This window comes from Oncorhynchus mykiss, chromosome 5, assembly GCF_057628025.1.
Source record: "Oncorhynchus mykiss isolate SJ-2025 chromosome 5, ASM5762802v1, whole genome shotgun sequence".
Lineage (NCBI taxonomy): Eukaryota > Metazoa > Chordata > Actinopteri > Salmoniformes > Salmonidae > Oncorhynchus > Oncorhynchus mykiss.
In genome coordinates, this window is record NC_143026.1 from 11,393,147 (window position 1) to 11,412,544 (window position 19,398).

Below are 19,398 nucleotides of genomic sequence, written 5' to 3' on the forward strand. Positions count from 1 at the left end.
TGGTTAAAATGGTTTGTAAGTAAGCATTTCACGGTAAACTCTACACCTGTTGTATTCGGCGCATGTGACAATTTTTTGGTTGATTTGATTTATATTCAAGCACAATCGCTCGTTCTGTAAAAGTGCGAAGGATGTTTCTATAGTCAATAATTGGTTGTTGAATCAATAGGAGTACACTGTACAATTACGTCAATAGATTACGTTTGGGAAACGTAGCGCAATTACGATCCAAGCAATAACACTGGGTCATTACAAAATGGACGCCCCAACAAGAACCACGTCCTCCTTTCTTAAAGTATCACCACCATTTGCCCTCAGGTGAAGCAGTGGAATCACACAAACCAGTTAGGCCAGCCCTTTTTCCTCCTCTTTCCAAAGTGACAAGTACAACTGTACAATCAGGGGAAGGCTGATTTAAAAGAATACATCTCTCGAAATGTTATTGTTATACGAGGTGTCACACATTTGGTATGGAGGGCGAGAGGAAGTTAATACTCTTTAGTTCGGAACCCTAGGGAGATGACTAAGCCTTTCACTATGTGTGGCAGTTACGTAGACTGATGATTTGAAGGGTTCTCATCCAGGGAATTGGTTGATGAATGAGCTGGAAATGACTTTGTTCCCCTCTTAGTCAACTTGACTTTTGATTAATAATTAATGATAGAGGGCATGCATACAGTATCTGGCTAAATACAACAACACCAAAAAATCTATTCTGACCTACAGGATACCAGTTTTGCAAGGAAATTAGTTATGTCAAAGATTAAATGACAGGGTGTATTTTTGGAGCCCAGTGATTGTATTTTAACTATTTTTCCCACAGTGCAGGTTTCCTGCTGTACATGTCTGATTGAATCTGTCCCTATGAGTCTCACAGACCTTGTATAGCAAGCAATGCTGCTTACATTAGGAGCTTCAAGTGAACGTACCTTGTGTGTTTCTCACGACCTCCATCCAGCGACTGTAATTGGGAAATGTGTTGCATTCCACACATGCACATGATCTCATTTGCAGCAGAGACACAAGGCCATTGTTTTTGTTCAGTTTCAATCTACTGAGGGTCAGGGTGAGTTGTGCATCATCACACACCCCTACATGGGGAAGGAGACTAACTCACATGAGTATGGCTTCTCGGAGGACATTTTCCTGCATCTTCAAAATCTATCTGTGTCTCTCAGTCTCTTTCCCTTTCAGTAACAGGCTTGTTTTTGCGCAATTGTATTTATTTTCACTTGTTTCCATGATACTGTGCCTTGCATTGTAAATTACCATTTTGAAGAGCCCCCCCCCCCAAAGTTATGTACTATGTAATATTACTTATGGTTTGGAGTTTGAGGTTGAGTTGTGTTTTTAATTAGGGCGCTTTTTCAGTGGCCATGACTAATGTGTTCGCCCTGGCTCCATCACGATTCTATTTGACCCAGGGTTCATTACTATATTTATCCAGCAATGAAACCAGTGCAGCACTTTGCTGACAGAGAGACCCAACAATTCCCTACTTAAAACTGAAATGCCCCCAAGCTCTCTCTGTTTATTAAATTAGAAGAGTGAACCTTATTCAGGAATTTAGCAATGCCATTGGGTCATTCTTCAACTACGGTGGCATTTGAGCATTGCATTTTGCTGAATTTTGTAAAAAATTAACTTACATTAAAAAATTTCAATTACATTTTTTCTATTTTTTTATTTAATTTAAATGTATTTGGGTACCTCTTTCCATTCTGAATCAACTAAAATGGTTGATTTACTATTATAATAACATTCATTATGGTACCATCAGTAGAAGCAATAATACCAAATGATGGTAGCACCAAATGATGGTAACACCAATAAGACATTTTAAATAGATCTTCTGAAATGGAATGCAGTAACGCTAAAATCTAAGGTCATCAATCAAGTGATATGCTTAATCATTTTGCTCACAATGGTATTTCTCTTCATTTAAATTGACTAACACCAAGTGACACTTTGAATTTAGATTCCTCAAGTTATGAATGGAATCATCAAATGTATGAAATACTAAAAGGGTGTGATTATGCTAATTTGTGTCTTTAATATAGACCCCTCCCCATGAAGAGAGAATGCTCAAGGTCCTTGTACATCTTTGTAATCAGTCATTTTCAAGGTGGTAACACCAATGACACACAACCGAGGGATACATATTACACTATAAAAAGGTATTTTAATAGCCTTCTTTGTTTTCTATTGATCTACACAATATATGAAATACTTTTGTTCACTGTGTAGCCTACAAAATAATGGATAGATATCTCTAAATCCGCAAAACATGTCACTACCCGTCCACACATCAGAGAAGTCAAGGGACACCATTTACCACCTTAATTGAAGAATGACCCTGTTCCAATGAGATGTTACCTAGGAGCCCAAGCGAAGCTCCCAGCTTAGGAGAGCTAAATCTCCCAAATCATCTATGACAAGTGAATATCTTGAGGCAGAATTGGAAGCAGGCGCAGTAGGGTTTAAATGTCTGCCATGGAGGTCTAACTTCAGAGAGACATCAACATCATACAGGCGATAAAATAGACTCAAAAGAAGTAATGTGTGTTGTGTGCTGAAATACTTTTTATGAAACGCTTAGTTCTGGTCATGCATCTTTGATTGGCTGAGAGACATTCTAATTTAAGTCATGCTAAAATTAAAATAACATCACAACTACCTCATCACTTTCACACGCAAAATGTATCAAAACGACTCGGCTAGGACTCAGTTAGCGCTTCATACCTATGACCACAGCAAAGCTATGATAAAACTAACCAGGCTGCATTCAAAATGTTACCATATGCCTTTTGACGTAGGACACAACATTGGGAGTATGGTGCCATTTAGGATGTCCATGAATCACACACTTGGTTACATTTTATATAATACATTGTCACACTGATTCTAGTGTGCTGCAGAGATGATTGCCCTTCTGTAAGGCTCTCCCATCTCCACAGAGGAACTCAGAGTGACCACCTCCCTGACCAAGGCCCTTCTCCCCCGATCGCTCAGTTTGGCAAGGCCTCGACACAATCCTGTCTCAGAGCTCTACTGATAATTCCTTCGACCTCATGGTTTGGTTTTTGCTTTGACATGTACGGCCAACTGTGGGACCATATATAGACAGGCCTTTCCAAATCATGTCCAATCAGTTGAATTTACCACAGGTGGACTCCAATCAAGTTGTAAAAACATCTCAAGGAAGATCAGTGGAAACAGGATGCACCTGAGCTCAATGTTGAGTTTCATAGCAAAGGGCCTGCATACTTAGGTAAATAAGATGTTTCTATTTTTGCCAGAGGTGTTTTGGTGCAAACCTGTCATCAAGGCAAAGGGTGGCTTCTTTGAAGAATCTAAAATCTAAAATATATTTTGGTTTGTTTTACACTTTTTTGGTTACCACATGATTCCATATCTGTTATTTCGTACATTTGACTTCTTCCCTATTATTCTACAATGTAGAAAATAGTAAAAATAAAGAAAAACCGTTAAATGAGTAGGCATGTCCAAACTTTTGACTGGTACTGTATATATATTTCACTGTGAGAATCTGCCTCTGACTATCAGGCAACGAGCAGGCTGTGAGTGAGTGAAGTGGAGAGAGGGAGGGCTGGAGGCGTGTGTGTGTGTATGTGTGTGTGTGTGTGTGTGTGTGTGTGTGTGTGTGTGTGTGTGTGTGTGTGTGTGTGTGTGTGTGTGTGTGTGTGTGTGTGTGTGTGTGTGTTTATGTGTGTGTGTGTATGTTGAGAGCACTGGTTGAGTGTGCTGCAGCAGAGGCAGCTGAGTCATGGAGAGAGAGCACACGTACTTCGTGACAACTTTTTAACCAGTTGTAGGTAGGCTACTTAAATTGGTCATTATGGAGACACCCCTTTTCCATAAAACATATTAACTCGGTTTCATCAGGCAGAGAATCTTGTTTCGGCAAACTCCAAGTGGGCTGTCATGTGCCTTTTACTGAGTAGTGGCTTCCGTCTGGCCACTTTACCATAAAGGCCTGATTGGTGGAGTGCTGCAGAGATGGTTGTCCTTCTGGAAGGTTCTCCCATCTCCACAGAGGAACTCTGGACGCACAAGCATTTCGCTACTCCTGCAATAACATCTGCTAATCACGTGTATGTGACCAATACAATTTGATGTGATTTGATTTGGAGCTAGGTCAGAGTTACCATCGAGTTCTTGGTCACCTCCCTGACCAAGGCCCTTCTCCTCCGATTGCTCAGCTTGGCCGGGCGGCCAGCTCTAGGAAGAGTCTTGCTGGTTCCAAACTTCTTACATTTAAGAATCCTGGAGGCCACTGTATTCTTGGGGACCTTCAATGCTGCAGAAATGGTTTTGTACTTTCCCCCAGATCTGTGCCTCGACACGGTCCTGTCTCGGAGCTCTACGGATAAATACAAATTCCAGAATAATAGGTTAAAATGTGAATGAATTAATGTCCTATATATTGCTATTGCCTGTTGAGTGCTACAGCTGTACTAAAATGCTGTGTACACACTTAACCTGCTTCCAGCACAACAATGGCAATCCAGACAAGATAACTAGCTATATTTAGCAAACATTTAGCTTCATAATTATCAGCTGGCTAGATATAAATTATTCATCTAGCTAGCCAGCTATTTGAACATTCAAAAAACTACCTCAATCTATATTTAGCTATCATTTCATCGTGGCTAGCTAGCTAGCCAAATTAGCATGTGTCCCTATAACATAACATGGGGTTTGATTACCTTGCTAATTGGTTACAATTTGTAACACAGTGGCTATTCTAGGTAGCTAGTTAGTTAAACATGACAACTGGCAAACATGAAAAAGCTTGTTATGACAACGGCAAAACATCATCTTGCGAAAAATCAAGCAGGCAATAGTGATTCTCACTGAGAAATAGCTGTCAACTGGTTGTCATGTCCACAGAGCTGTCAGTACTGCATGAACCGTGATCACGGTTGATAGATGAGACATTAGCCAAACGGGTACTGTATAGATAAATATTGGCATTATGGCTAGTATAGGTTTATGTACATGGTTTGTTAGTCAATAAATGCAATTTTTAATTGAACCCAGACCAGTTTCAACAGAAATTGTCCTCCTTGAACTGCACTAGCAATGTTGCCAACAATTTTTTTGTGAGAATCTCTATTGTCTCCTTGATTTGTTGCTAGATTACGTTTTGCAGTTGCAGCGACAACCTCTCAGCACCAATTTGCTGCTGCAGCGGTTCCCAATGTAACGTTTTTGTCCCCTCTCCCACTGCAGAAACGAAAGCATAGTTCCTTATTTATGACCAATACATATATATGACCAATTACTGCGTTCTCGTATGACTGAAATAGGAAGAATAACTAACAAAATTATTACAAACGTTGTGACAGTGATTTTATAGTTTGCAATTGTTTTGTTGTGATGTAATTGTTTTAATACTGTTTGGACTCTAGGAAGAGTAGCTGCGGGGATCCTAATGAATACAAACAAAATACAAAAATTGTGAGAAAATAAAACAAAGCAGTGGCTATCTCCTGCAAAAATCATATACAAGAATGTCTGGGTCTCGACCCCACCCTGTGCAACTGGGTCCTGGACTTTCTGACTGACGGGTTGCCCCCAGGTGGTGAAGGTAGGAAACAACACCTCCTCTCCGCTGATCCTCAACACTGGGGCCCCACAAAGGTGCATTCTCAGCCTTCTCCTGTACTCCCTGTTCACCCATTACTGCATGGCCATGCACGCCTCCAACTCAATCATCAAGATTGCAGACGACACCACAGTGGTAGGCTTGATTACCAACAATGACGAGACGGCCTACAGGGAAGAGGTGAGGGCCCTCGGAGTGTGGTGTCAGGAAAATAACCTCACACTCAACGTCAACAAAACAAAGGAGATGGTCATGGACTTCAGGAAACAGCAGAGGGAGCATCCCCCCATTCACATCGACGGGACAGTAGTGGAGAAGGTGGAAAGTTTTAAGTACCTCGGCGTACACATCACGGACAAACTGAAATGGTCCACCCACACAGACAGCGTTGTGAAGAAGACGCAACAGAGCCTCTTCACCCACAGGAGGCTGAAGAAATTTGGCTTGTCGACAAAAACACTCACAAACTTTTACAGATGCACAATCGAGAGCATCCTGTCGGGCTGTATCACCGCCTGGTACGGCAACTGCTCCGCCCATAACCGCAAGGCTCTCCAGAGGGTAGTGAGGTCTGCACAACGCATCACCGGGGGCAAACTACCTGCCCTCCAGGACACCCACAGCACCCAATGTCACAGGAAGGCCAAAAAGATAATCAAAGAGAACAACCACCCGAGCCACTTTCTGTTCACCCCGGGCAGTGGCTATCATCCAGAAGGCGCAATCAGTACAGGTGCATCAAAGCTGGGACCGAGAGACTGAAAAACAGCTTCTATCTCAAGGCCATCAGACTGTTAAAGAGTCATCACTAACATTGAGTGGCTGCTGCCTACATACAGACTCAAATCACTTGCCACTTTAACACATTTAATACATGGATTTAATTAAGATATCACTAGCCACTTTAAATAAGGCCACTTTAATCATGTCTACATATCCTACATTTCTCATCTCATATGTATATACTGTATCCTAAGCCATCTACTGCATCTTGCCTATGCCGCACGGCCATCGCTCATCCATATATTTACATGTACATATTCTTATTCATCCCTTTACATTTGTGTGTATAAGGTAGTCATTGTGAATTTGTTAGTGCAGTAATATCTAGCAAGTAATCTGTTGGAATTAGAAACACAAGCATTTCGCCTACACTCGCATTAACATCTGCTAACCATATGTATGTGACCAATAAAATTTGATTTGATTTGTCAGTCACCAATGCAGTGACTTGATTAGCTGCTTAGCAAACTGTTGTAGCTAGCTTACTGACAGTTAAAGGTAGACTCAGCGAAATTGCATTGCCACGAGCAGCACCGCAGATATTGAGATGAGCGAGGTGCATCTACGTCATATCGCTGAGTCTACCTTCAACTAGGTATCTCTACCTTTACTGACATACAAACCTTTAATTCATTGCATTTCTGAAATGAAAAGAAATCAATAAAAAAAACTTTACTCAATAAAATTTTATTTCTCAAATGAGCTTTCTGATTTTTTTTTGTCTATTGTCCCCTACAATAATCTGTACTCATATTTTGGTTTCCTTTTTTAATTTAATTTTGGCAACCCCATTGCAAGGTCTCGACACCGACTTTGAATACCACTGATTTAGTTGCTTATTTCAGTTGTTGCTTGTCACGCCCAAATTGCACAGTTGACCCAAAACTCCTAAAAAGCCCGCTGGGTCTGAAGCTGCCCTTTAGAACGAACCAAAGCATTACTGATTGTCGACACAAACCCAATTGTGGGGTGTCAGGGAAGTTTTCAAGGAAACATCAGTTTAAGATGTGGATTAAAACTCCCCATCAAAGGGCAGAGTTCTGCTCAACTGCCAGACAGTTTGCCAGAGGGAATCTTTGTGCTGTTTCTGTGAACTAAACTTCTACATACAATACGATCACATTTGTTTTGGTGTGCAGCAGAGTTGCGTGAAACATTTCCCCTTCCAGGACTTCATGTGAATAAAAAAATAAGCACTTTTACAACTGCTGAAGAACAATGACTGTCGAGGCGGGGAAATAAATAAAGAACACCAACAGTTAAGCTATCAAATCCCTCATGTTCAATTACAGAGGATATACCAGCACTGACCTTTAATGACCCCCCAGGATAAAAGCGTGTTATGAGGTACTGAAATAGAGTGCGGAGGACATGGTCTTCAATAATATTGAAGACTTATATCACACATGATCAATAATACAATATCTTTATTACACAATCAGAAGCTCCAGGTTCCCATTATGGTTGCTCCAGTATGAGAATCATTCCCTCAGTGTGGTCCTAAGGGAGTGCTCACCACTCACCAGGATTGTGTGGAGGGGGGGTAGTTGGTAGGGCAGTGCTGTCACTCCTAAAGGCATCGCCCTGTTCTTCATTACACGCGGAGTCCCTCAAGGCCATTGTAAGTGTAGGCATTAGGCCAGACCACAGCCCAGCAGGATAGCTAATGGGCACTTAGGATGATCAATAAGTGGCAATGAATGTGCTCCCTCGGAACGGAATAGGGACTTTGTTCATTTGCCTCGCACTGATATTCCTACCGAGTTCAGTGGTTTTCAAGAGGCAACCCACTGGGCACAGTTCAACCGTCTAGTTTTGATGACTATTTGGTTGCGTTGTCAACTAATGTGAATTCAATATGAAATCAACCAAAAATGTCACCATGACATTGGATTTAGGTTTAAAGATGGATGACAGAAATACTTAATGCCCTTACATTGATGACTTTTTGCAAATCAAATCAGTTTTGCGTTAATTCAATGTCATCACGTATGTCCTGTGGCTCAGTTGGAAGAGCAGTGCCAGGGTGTGGATAAGAGCAGTGAAATAATGAGGAAACAACGTTGATTCAACTTGTTTTTGCACCAGTGGGAAGCCTTTTGTGGATGTGTTCGTGCAGGTCAGTGGATGAAGGTGAATAATGGGCTTGTGAAGTGGGATTTTCTGTGTGTAATGTGTATGCCTTGTTAGTCCTAATAGCCATGTCCCTGCATGGCTTCTGTTTTTCAATATTAATTTCATTAGACAAAATAATTTCTATCTCATTTTTTCTGGAGTTCACCCCAAACTTCATAAACTGTTACCAATGACCTCTGATACCCATTAATAACCCTTTACTAATGATCTCTGATATCCATGAATAACCCTTTACTAATGATCTCTGATACCCATGAATAACCCTTTACTAATGATCTCTGATACCCATGAATAACCCTTTACTAATGATCTCTGATACCCATTAATAACCCTTTACTAATGATCTCTGATACCCATGAATAACCCTTTACTAATGATCTCTGATACCCATTATTAACCCTTTACTAATGACCTCTGATACCCATGAATAACCCTTTACTAATGATCTCTGATACCCATGAATAACCCTTTACTAATGATCTCTGATACCCATTATTAACCCTTTACTAATGATCTCTGATACCCATTATTAACCCTTTACTAATGATCTCTGATACCCATGAATAACCCTTTACTAATGATCTCTGATACCATTAATAACCCTTTACTAATGACCTCTGATACCATTAATAACCCTTTACTAATGAGCTCTGATGCCCATAAATAACCCTTTACTAATGATCTCTGATACCATTAATAACCCTTTACTAATGATCTCTGATACCCATTAATAACCCTTTACTAATGATCTCTGATACCCATAAATAACCCTTTACTAATGATCTCTGATACCCATAAATAACCCTTTACTAATGATCTCTGATACCATTAATAAGGAATGTGAAAGGAATGTAGGATAATATAACACAAAAAAACAACAATTCTTTTATATATTTTTTTGTACCATCTTTGAAATGCAAGGGAAAAGCCATAATGTATTATTCCAGCCCAGGTGCAATTTAGATTTTGGCCACTAGATGGCAGCAGTGTATATGCAACGTTTTATACTGATCCAATGAACCATTGCATTTCTGTTCCAAATTTTGTATCAAGACTGCCCAAAATGTGCCTAATTTGCTTATTATTAACTTTTCGTGTTCAAAATTGTTCACTCTCCTCAAACAATAGCATGGTATTATTTACTGTAATAGCTACTGTAAATTGGACAGTGCAATTAGATTAACAAGAATTTAAGCTTTCTGCCGATATCAGATATGTCTATGTGGAAATGTTCTCGTTGCTTACAACCTCAGGCTAATCGCATTAGCCTATGTTAGCTCAACTGTCCCATGGATGGGACACCGATCCCGAATAAGTTTTAATAACCCTTTACTAAAGATCTCTCATACCAATTAATAACCCTTTACTAATGATCCCTAATACCAATTAATAACCCTTTACTAATGATCTCTGATACCCATTAATAACCCTTTACTAATGATCTCTGATACCCATTAGGGATCCTCCCCTTTTTTTCAATTTTCGCCTAAAATGACATACCCAAATCTAACTGCCTGTAGCTAAGGCCCTGAAGCAAGGATATGCATATTATTGGAACCATTTGAAAGGAAACACTTTGAAGTTTGTGGAAATGTGAAAGGAATGTAGGATAATATAACACAATAGATCTGGTAAAATATAATACAAAGAAAAAAACAACCATTCTTTTATATATTTTTCTGTACCATCTTTGAAATGCAAGGGAAAAGCCATAATGTATTATTCCAGCCCAGGTGCAATTTAGATTTTGGCCATTAGATGGCTGCAGTGTATATGCAACGTTTTATACTGATCCAATGAACCATTGCATTTCTGTTCCAAATTTTGTATTGAGACTGCCCAAAATGTGCCTAATTTGTTTATTATTAACTTTTCGTGTTCAAAATTGTGCACTAATCTCAAACAATAGCATGGTATTATTTCACTGTAATAGCTAATGTAAATTGGACAGTGCAATTAGATTAACAAGAATTTAAGCTTTCTGCCAATATCAGATATGTCTATGTGGAAATGTTCTTGTTGCTTACAACCTCATGCTAATCGCATTAGCCTATGTTAGCTCAACTGTCCCATGGATGGGACACCGATCCCGAAGAAGCTTTAATAACCCTTTACTAATGATCTCTGATACCAATTAATAACCCTTTACTAATGATATCTGATACCCATAAATAACCCTTTATTAATGATCTCTGATACCCATTAATAACCCTTTACTAATGATCTCTGATACCCATTAAGTTATTTTTAACTGTTGCATAATATGAGCACATGACATATAATATACGTCTGACTAAATCATATACAGAACTTGGTTTTGAAATCCTCTGTTAAAAATGTAAAAATATTTTAAAACATTTGACCAAGGTCTCTTTTACAGATTGGACCTGTATTACAAAAATATACACATTGATACGATACAAAAAGCAAAGAAGAGATACAAAACACAGTCATATAAAACAAACACATTTTATTTCCAAAACACTGTACACACCAATTTTTTTACATTTGAGTTTGTAAAATATTACTGTTCTCATATTTTTTAGTTGTTGTTGCAAAAAGCTATATATCCATTGTTTAGCTGGAATGGAATGCTCGTATCAAGTTTCAAGTTTTAATGTCACATGCACAAATACACTGAAATTCCTTTCCTGCAAGCTCTAACCCCAACAATGCAGTAATCAATAACAATGTAACACAAAAAAATAACAAGGTAGAACGGAAACATACAAGATATAAAAATAAGAACACAATAAAGTAAATAAGTATACTATATACAGGGTCAGTCAGTTCCAGTAACATACTTACAATGTGCCGAGGATATTGGATCAATAGAGATAGATATCTATAGGGGTAAGGTGACTAGGCATCAGGATATACATGTATGATGAACAGAGTAGCAGCAGCGTATATGATGATTGTATGTGAGTTGGTGTGCGTGTGTGTAGTCAGTATAAATGTATGTGTGTGTGAGAAAATGATGTAGTGAATGGTTGTGTGTGTGTTCGGAGTGTCAGTGTGCGTGAGTGTGTAGTGCTCTGTGAGTGTGTAGTGCTCTGAGTGTGTAGTGCCCTGTGAGTGTGTAGTGCCCTGTGAGTGTATAGTGCTCTGTGAGTGTGCATAGAGACAGTGCAAAGATAATAAATACATAATAAAATACAAAGTTCAACTCAAATAGTCCGTGTAGCAATTATTTTTTAGCTATTTAGTTAGCTATTTAGTTAGCTATTTAGTTAGCTATTTAGTTAGCTATTTAGTTAGCTATTTAGTTAGCTATTTAGTTAGCTATTTAGTTAGCTATTTAGCAGTCTTATGGCATGGGGATAGAAGCTGTTCAGGAGCCTGTTGATGTCAGACTTGATGCACCGGTACCGCTTGCAGAGTAAATATTCTGTGGCTTGGCTGGTTGGAGTCTTTAACGATTTTCCTGGCCTTCCTTTCACACTGCCTGGTATAGAGACCCTGGGTGGTAGGGAGCTCAGCCCCAGTGATGTACTGGGTTGTCCGCATCCTATTTGAGTATGATATGTGGTTGTCTCACCTAGTTATCTTTAAGAGCAGTACATTTACTGTAAATTGCTTTAGATAAGACCATCTGCTGAAATTGCAAATGTTAATGTTTTACATACATAGCTCATATTACTGTATTAAATATATATATTTATATTTAAAAACATATATATTGATGTCCCAAATGTATCATTTGTACAGTTCTTTATTAAAATTGTAGTTATTTGTTACATATGACTGTTTAAATCCTGGCAGTACTACTCATTTGTCTGAGAGTGATAGCATTTTCCATAAAACATGATTATTTGTCTCTGAAATGAAACCATCAAGTTATGCCATGATTAAATAGTTAAAAAAAAACACCAATCTCTTTCATACGTTCTTCAAACAATAAAAGCTCATTTACCAACATTTCCGAAAATAGATATACTGTACAGCATTTTAGAATGAAACTCTTCAAACATATTCTTAATTAGAGAGGTCCTCAATCAGCCGTCTGAAATGGCAACAATTCATCCAATTTGAGAGAGTTCAAAAAAACTAAACGCTGATTTACCTAACTCCGTGGAGGCCAAAGGAATTTCCAGAGTTAGCCAGCCCTGAGAACGTGTATGGTAACTTGTACTTCTAAAAGTGATTAATGAAGTTAGGTACAGAGGGAGTTTTTGTAAAATAATCTTAGAAACGAAAAGAGAGCAATGCATGGATCTACGAGACTTCAAAGAGGGCCAACCTGCTTTCTGATATAGAATGCAGTGATGTGTACTGAACCTGTCGACCCGTAATAAAGCGTAGTGTGCTGTGATGAACTGCGTCCAATGGATTCAGTGTATTGGCAGCTGCATTCATATAGTCTAGGACCGGTAGAACATGGACTGAACATTCCTACCGGTGATGTTCCATTGATAGCCTTCACATAATAGTACACTGTTTGTGTGAAATGTGAAAACGTCTTCATTCAGACCTGTGTGGCCTTGCTCTCGGATTCCCCCTTCACCCTTTGACCACATGGTTGTGCAGTCAAAGCCCGGAGGTATACGTTTGTGCCAGCACTGTAAATTGCCTTGTTAGTGCTCACCTCATTTTGTTTCCCCGAATCTCAAAATGACTCCACAAGAAACAGTCTATTTTCGAGGATTGCGAAATACAGCGAAATCCATTGTGTTTCTTATATGCATTTGAACATGACTGTAAAGTGGTGTGCTTGTGCTTGGTGTATGAAATCAGAAATGTGTCATATTCATTAAAAATAGTTATTAGTTAATAGTTATATTATCATTGCTTCTTCATTGTTTATACTGCTGGAAGATGCTGTGGCAGGTTGATATGATGCTGTCTTGACTTTCTGTCCAGAATGCCTACCTTTACAATATGAGTCAGTCTGCATCCTAGTATGGTTTTCAGAAAATACATGTTCTAGTTGTATTTGTACTGTAGACCGTATAAATGCAGGGTACACTTATTTTACAATTCGAAGCACAAGCATGCTCCTCTATGGATCATCTCAGTTTAACCTTCCCATTAATTAAAGTCACGTACATCCAATATGAACCAAAGATCACATCTTTAGATGACATTTAATCCCTGGTAGGGCTCTTGGCCTAGATGGAAATGAATTCAGGCTCAAAACTGAAATTCAGCCTTGGGACAGCGCCACCATACTAATTTGATACTGCATCAACTGCAGGGAGGAACAGTCATCTATTATGAGTTTCATCTATCTTGCATTTAGAGTACTGTGCCTCCCTGACTGACAATTAGATAACCTACTGGACTTTGCCAAACAAACTGACAACTTGACAGAAAATACGATCTGAATCTGTATTCTGAGATAAAACCACTCTCATAGGAAACAGGACTGGAAGTCCAGACACAACACCTTCACGTATTAACCTTACTCATCTTCTGTTTAGCATTCGGATTGATATTAATCATCATACACCCTGGTGGGTTTAATCCTCAATTCTGATTGGTTCAAACCGCATTCCAGCCAGTGTCTATTCCACACGTTACCACCGGCTAAATCTATGACGTTAATATGCCTATTTAGTCTGTTCCATCTGACTGCGCAATCCACAGCCCAGCCAATGCATTTCTAAACTTGATCTCCACTATAAAAAGCGTCTAGACATTATCTCACATTTCTTTTAGACTAACAGTTAGTTTTCAACAGCGGAGATTTGTATAAACCTTGCTGTCTATTTCGCCTTCTATTTTAGCATTCTGATAGATATTAATCAATAGAATAGTCTGTATTAACACATTTCCTCATGACATAGACCTATTATACAGCCCCAGATTCAAACCTTCTCTTTTATAGCCTTGAATAAGATCCCTGATCATTGATGATTCATGGAGGTCCTGCTCTCTCCCGTCCCCTGTAGGTTTCTGACGATGACTCTCCAGAGCCAGGTCTGGGCGTGGAGATGGAGACTGTCCAGGTGCGGAGGCTCTCCTGCCGGAACCTGCAGCTTCCCCCATTGGCCTTTAGGCAGGCGGAGCAGCGTGACTGGGCCCCGAGGCCAGAGACGGAGCAGATCCCTCGGCCCACTAGCCTCGCCCTCAGGATCCCCCCGCTCATCGCCATCACCTCAGCAGACACCAGCAGGTAAGAGAGACAGGAGACTGCATGTGGAGACAAAGGTCTGGTGGCAGGGTCGTGGGATGTGGATTGATGTCTGTGTGACAGAGGGAGAACGAGACAGGTGGATGAGCGAGAGAGGGAGAGAGACAGTGAAAGAGTCAGACAAGGAGACTCAGGGAAGCTTAGTGGTCTTTTCAGTATTGAGTGTGTGTGTGTGTGTGTGTGTATCTGTGCTCCTTAAAATGTCTGGCTTTGTGTGTCAGTATATGTGTGAGTATAAATGCATATGTTCTTTGTAATTTACAATCATGGAACACTAACCTAGAGTGGATGCAATCTGCTCTCCATTCAGACAGCACAAAGACCATTAAACTGAATTTCGATGTATCTGAATTACAATGGTAGTTGCCCCTTGAAAGCCTGTGAATGACATACAGTAGGCAAAAAGCATTTTGGTGACTCATGTTAAATGTGATCAGCTTTACTTTGAGCGTGATGTGTCTACCTGTGACTCATCAATGCAAACGTATACTACTGGGTTTTGATTTTAAGAACACAGTGTCCTTCAGCCAGAAAACTGCAACCTCTCTACTTCAAGCCACGGTCGGCTCTTTCAATGTCCACACACTCTGTGTGTCTGTGTCAGCTTCAAAAGATCCTCACAAAAAATGATTTGCCCTTGTTTTCCTCCCTGCATAATATAGTTTCACAGGTAGATAGAACCTTTGTTATAGTCCTAACTGTTAATATACCTTTTAATTATTTCTAGATCGCTATGTGCACCTTGGCACAGCAATCATTCTCCCTCCCTTAGTTATAGTTGCAGCTATGGTTTATCCACCCATTTATTTTGTGGGTGTGTGAGACAAAACAAAATCTCTTTACCTGACTCTATTCAGTATAGAAATGTATACTTTTCTGCTCTTGTAGGAAGCAATCACTCCCCTATTACTGACTCTAAATGATCTATAACTGAGCTAATAACTCACTAACTAGCAAAGGATATGAACAAAATGTGCACACGTGGCAACATGCAGCTCTCGCTATGATTTCAAAACAATCACATCTACTCATGACCGCCTATGCTGTAAACACAGTCCAGTTCAAAGTTAATGGCACAGATCCATACATTGCAATGGTCTATTTGCTTATAGGCCTACTGCAGCTCTAATTGTTCATGTTGCACAGGTCTGTGTAGAATACGGGCTGAGTCGTGCGTGTCAATGCAATAGAAACTTACACCGATGCGTTCTGCCAACAACAGGGACGGCAAGTAGCCTAGCAGTTAAGAGCATTGGGCCAGTAACTGAAAGGTTGCTGGTTCGAATCTCTGAACCAATTAGGTGAAAAATCTGCCAATGTGCCCTTGAGCAAGGCACTTAACCCTAATTGCTCCTGCAAGTTGCTCTGGATAAGAGTGTCAGCTCAAATGTTAACAAAGTATCTTGCATAGTTCAGTTAGTTTTGGTATGTTGCATTAAAAGTGGCTAAAATTGCGTTGATTCGATCACAGTTGCCACAGTAAAGGGGAACGTTGATAGTGTTAACAGGGAAAACTCTAGAACAGTGGTCCCCAACCTTTTCTGAGTCAAGATCACTTTCTGAGTCAAAGTGCAAACCGAGATCTACCGCTCAGATTTTCAAATGACTTCAAAAACATGACTTCAAAAACGTAAGCCAATGCAACATTAACCAATTAAATACAGTACTGCAGCAATGAGGTATGTACAATAAGCTATAGGCCCAATAAATTATGACTGTATATTATCTTTGCTTGAATTACCCTGCCAATTCATTGTTGTTCGAGCCATTTTGAGGTAGGCTATATGATCACACTGGTAATAGATCTGTTGTTGTATTACTTGTGAGGCACAGCTGAGTGAGCATACATTTAAATAATTAGCTTTTTATTTTTATTTTACTTGGCTGATGGTGCCTGCATCTGATTGTCCGTCTCAGCGGAGGGTGAGAGCAGCATCTCAACATCCCTCCGCTCTCCCTTTCCTCTGCTGATACTGACCTAAAAGGGACCCTGTCTTCCATCTAATGGCAAAACTCAAGTCGCACCACATTATTTCTGCCTCATGCACAAATTCATGTTGTTATTCCTATGAACAGAGAAAGTGAAATATTCCTCGATATTAAAAAAGACCCAAGCCGTTAATAATAACAACGCAAGCATATAGATACACTTTCCTACTCATTCATTACTGCTGCAGTACTTGTTGTAGCGCTGAGTGGAAATAGGAAGAATGTGCATTTTATGGCTTATAAAAGTATTGAATACAAAGTGTTGACAGTGCTGAGTAAGAACTTAAACAACAGCTCTTTGCTGTATTCGTTGACAGTCTCGCTCTAGTCATGGTTTTAAACGTTTTGAAATCTCACAGTACCAACTTTGCTGTAGCTTTCTTTAATGCCTGCTACATTACTGCAGACACGATAATCTGAGCCATCCGTTTGGCCTGCGTTAGGCCTACAGTGTACTTGATTTGCTCTCTGGGCCCGCCGGGAAGGCAGAAGTTGTTCGCCTACCCAGCGTGTAGGGCATCTGAATCGGGTGCACTTTCCCGCCAACAGCCCGAGTCGAATAAATAGGAACAAGGCTTTATCATTGTTTGTTTTTTTTACATAAATGTTTGGCGATCGACTAGGAATGCCTTGGAGATCGACCAGTTTAGAGGGAACAGTGTTTCCTACATAGTGTACCACTTATAGTGTACCACCTTGTGGGCCCTGGTCAAAAGTAGTGCACTATACTGGGAATAGGGTGCCATTTAAGACACATCCAAAGACAATCAGGACCTCTCATGCCAAATACTCTTTGGGTCAGCGACTTCATTTAGATTCAGTTGTATGATACCGTTGGTCTAGAAACGGTGCCACGTAGATGTGAGCATAGTCTCATGTTATTCATATTTCTGAGAATACATGAGAATACTGAATGACACTTGTAGTGTGCCATTTCTAGCATACTTCATCGTTCCTAAACCTTTGCCATTGTTTATATTCAGGAATTGATAGTGTCTGGAGAGAAACTGGAGATGAGATGGGAATAGTGATCTATGATTCCCATTCATTAACAATTACTCCATGGTTTCTCGTAAAGAAAGAAGATGGAGTGCTGTGTTTTGTTAGTATCTCTCTGGCAGTCTCATCTGAAAAGGTCAGCCCCCGGAGTTTGTTGTTGGATGGGAGTTTTGATGGATTGTGGGGTGTGTGAGGATGTCAGTGTACAAATCAAATTGTATTGGTCGGCATACACATATTTGCAGATGTTTTCGCAGGTGCAGCTAAATGCCTGTTTTTCTAGATCCAACAGTAACACCTAGCATAACAAAATAACACATCCAAAAAATTAAAATACAGAAATATCAGAACGAGCAATGTCAGAGTCTGGAATATAAATACAGTGCCTTCAGAAAGTATTCATACCCCTTGATTTATTCCACATTTTGATGTGTTACTGCCTGAATTCTAAATGGATTAAATATCCCATAATGACAAAGTGAAAACATGTTTTTATAAATCTTTGCAAATTTATTAAATGAAATACAGAAATATCTAATTTACTTAAGTATTCCCATCCCTGAGTCAATACATTGTAGAAGCACCTTTGGCAGCGATTACAGCTGAGTCTTTCTGGGCAAGTCTAAGAGCTTTCCATACCTGGATTGTGCAACATTTGCCAATTATTATTTAAAATATTCTGTCAAATTGGTCAAATTGTCAAGTTGATCATTGCTAGACAACTATTTTCAGGTCTTGCCATAGATTTTCAAGTAGATTTAAGTCAAAACTGTAACTCGTCCACTCAGGAACATTCACAGTCTTCTTCGTAAGCAACTTCACTGTAGATGAGGCCTTGTCTTTTAGGTTATTGTCCTGCTTAAAGGTGAATTCATCTTCCAGTGTCTGGTGGAAAGAAGACTGAACAAGGTTTTTCTCTCTAGGACTTTGCCTGTGCTTAGCTCCATTCCGTTTCTTTTTTATCCTGAGAAACTCCCCAGTTCTTAACAATTACAAGCATACCCATAACATGATGCAGCCACGAATATGCTTGAAAATAATGAGAGAGTGGTACTCAGTAATGTGTTGTATTGGCATTGCACCAGACATAACACTTTGTATTCAGGAAAAAAAGTGAATTGCTATGCCACATTTTTTTCATTATTACTTTAGTGCCTTGTTGCAAACAGGACGCATGTTTTGGAATATTTGTTTTTCTGTACAGGCTTCCTTCTTTTCACTCTGTCAATTAGGTTAGTATTGTGGAGTTACTATAATGTTGTTCATCCATCCTCAGTTTTCTCCTATCACAGCCATTAAACTCTGTAACAGTATAAATGAGTCATTTTGGAGTCACTTTTATTGTAAATAAGATTATAATATGTTTCTAAACACGTCTACAGTCATGTGGATGCTACCATGGTTATGGATAGTCCTAAATGAATCATGAATAATGATGAGTGAGAAAGTTAGACGCACAAATGTCATACCCACCCAAAAATGCTAACCTCCCCTGCTATTGTAATGGTGAGAGGTTAGCATACTTCTGTTACTTTCTCACTCATCATTATTCACGATTCATTCAAGACTATCCGTAATTATGGTAGCATCCACATTAATGTAGAAGTGTTCAGAAACATATTTTATTCTTCCATAATAAAAGTGACTCCAATCATTTCTATTGGGTACAAAATAATCTGAAACACAACCAAAACAAACAGCAAACGCATCCATCAAGTTTGTA

General features: G+C 39.5%; 1 protein-coding gene across 4 annotated transcripts in view; it reads left to right on the forward strand.

The window, feature by feature from the left end:
• The window catches only part of LOC110523188 (3',5'-cyclic-AMP phosphodiesterase 4D), a 365,644-nt gene that overhangs the window by 41,916 nt on the left and 304,330 nt on the right, over positions 1–19,398 (forward strand). For all 4 annotated transcript variants that reach the window (XM_036976772.2, XM_090233715.1, XM_036976773.2 and 1 more), the window contains exon 3: positions 14,446–14,669. In XM_036976772.2, coding sequence (XP_036832667.1) covers positions 14,446–14,669 — 224 coding nt within the window. The remainder of the gene's footprint in view (positions 1–14,445; positions 14,670–19,398) is intronic.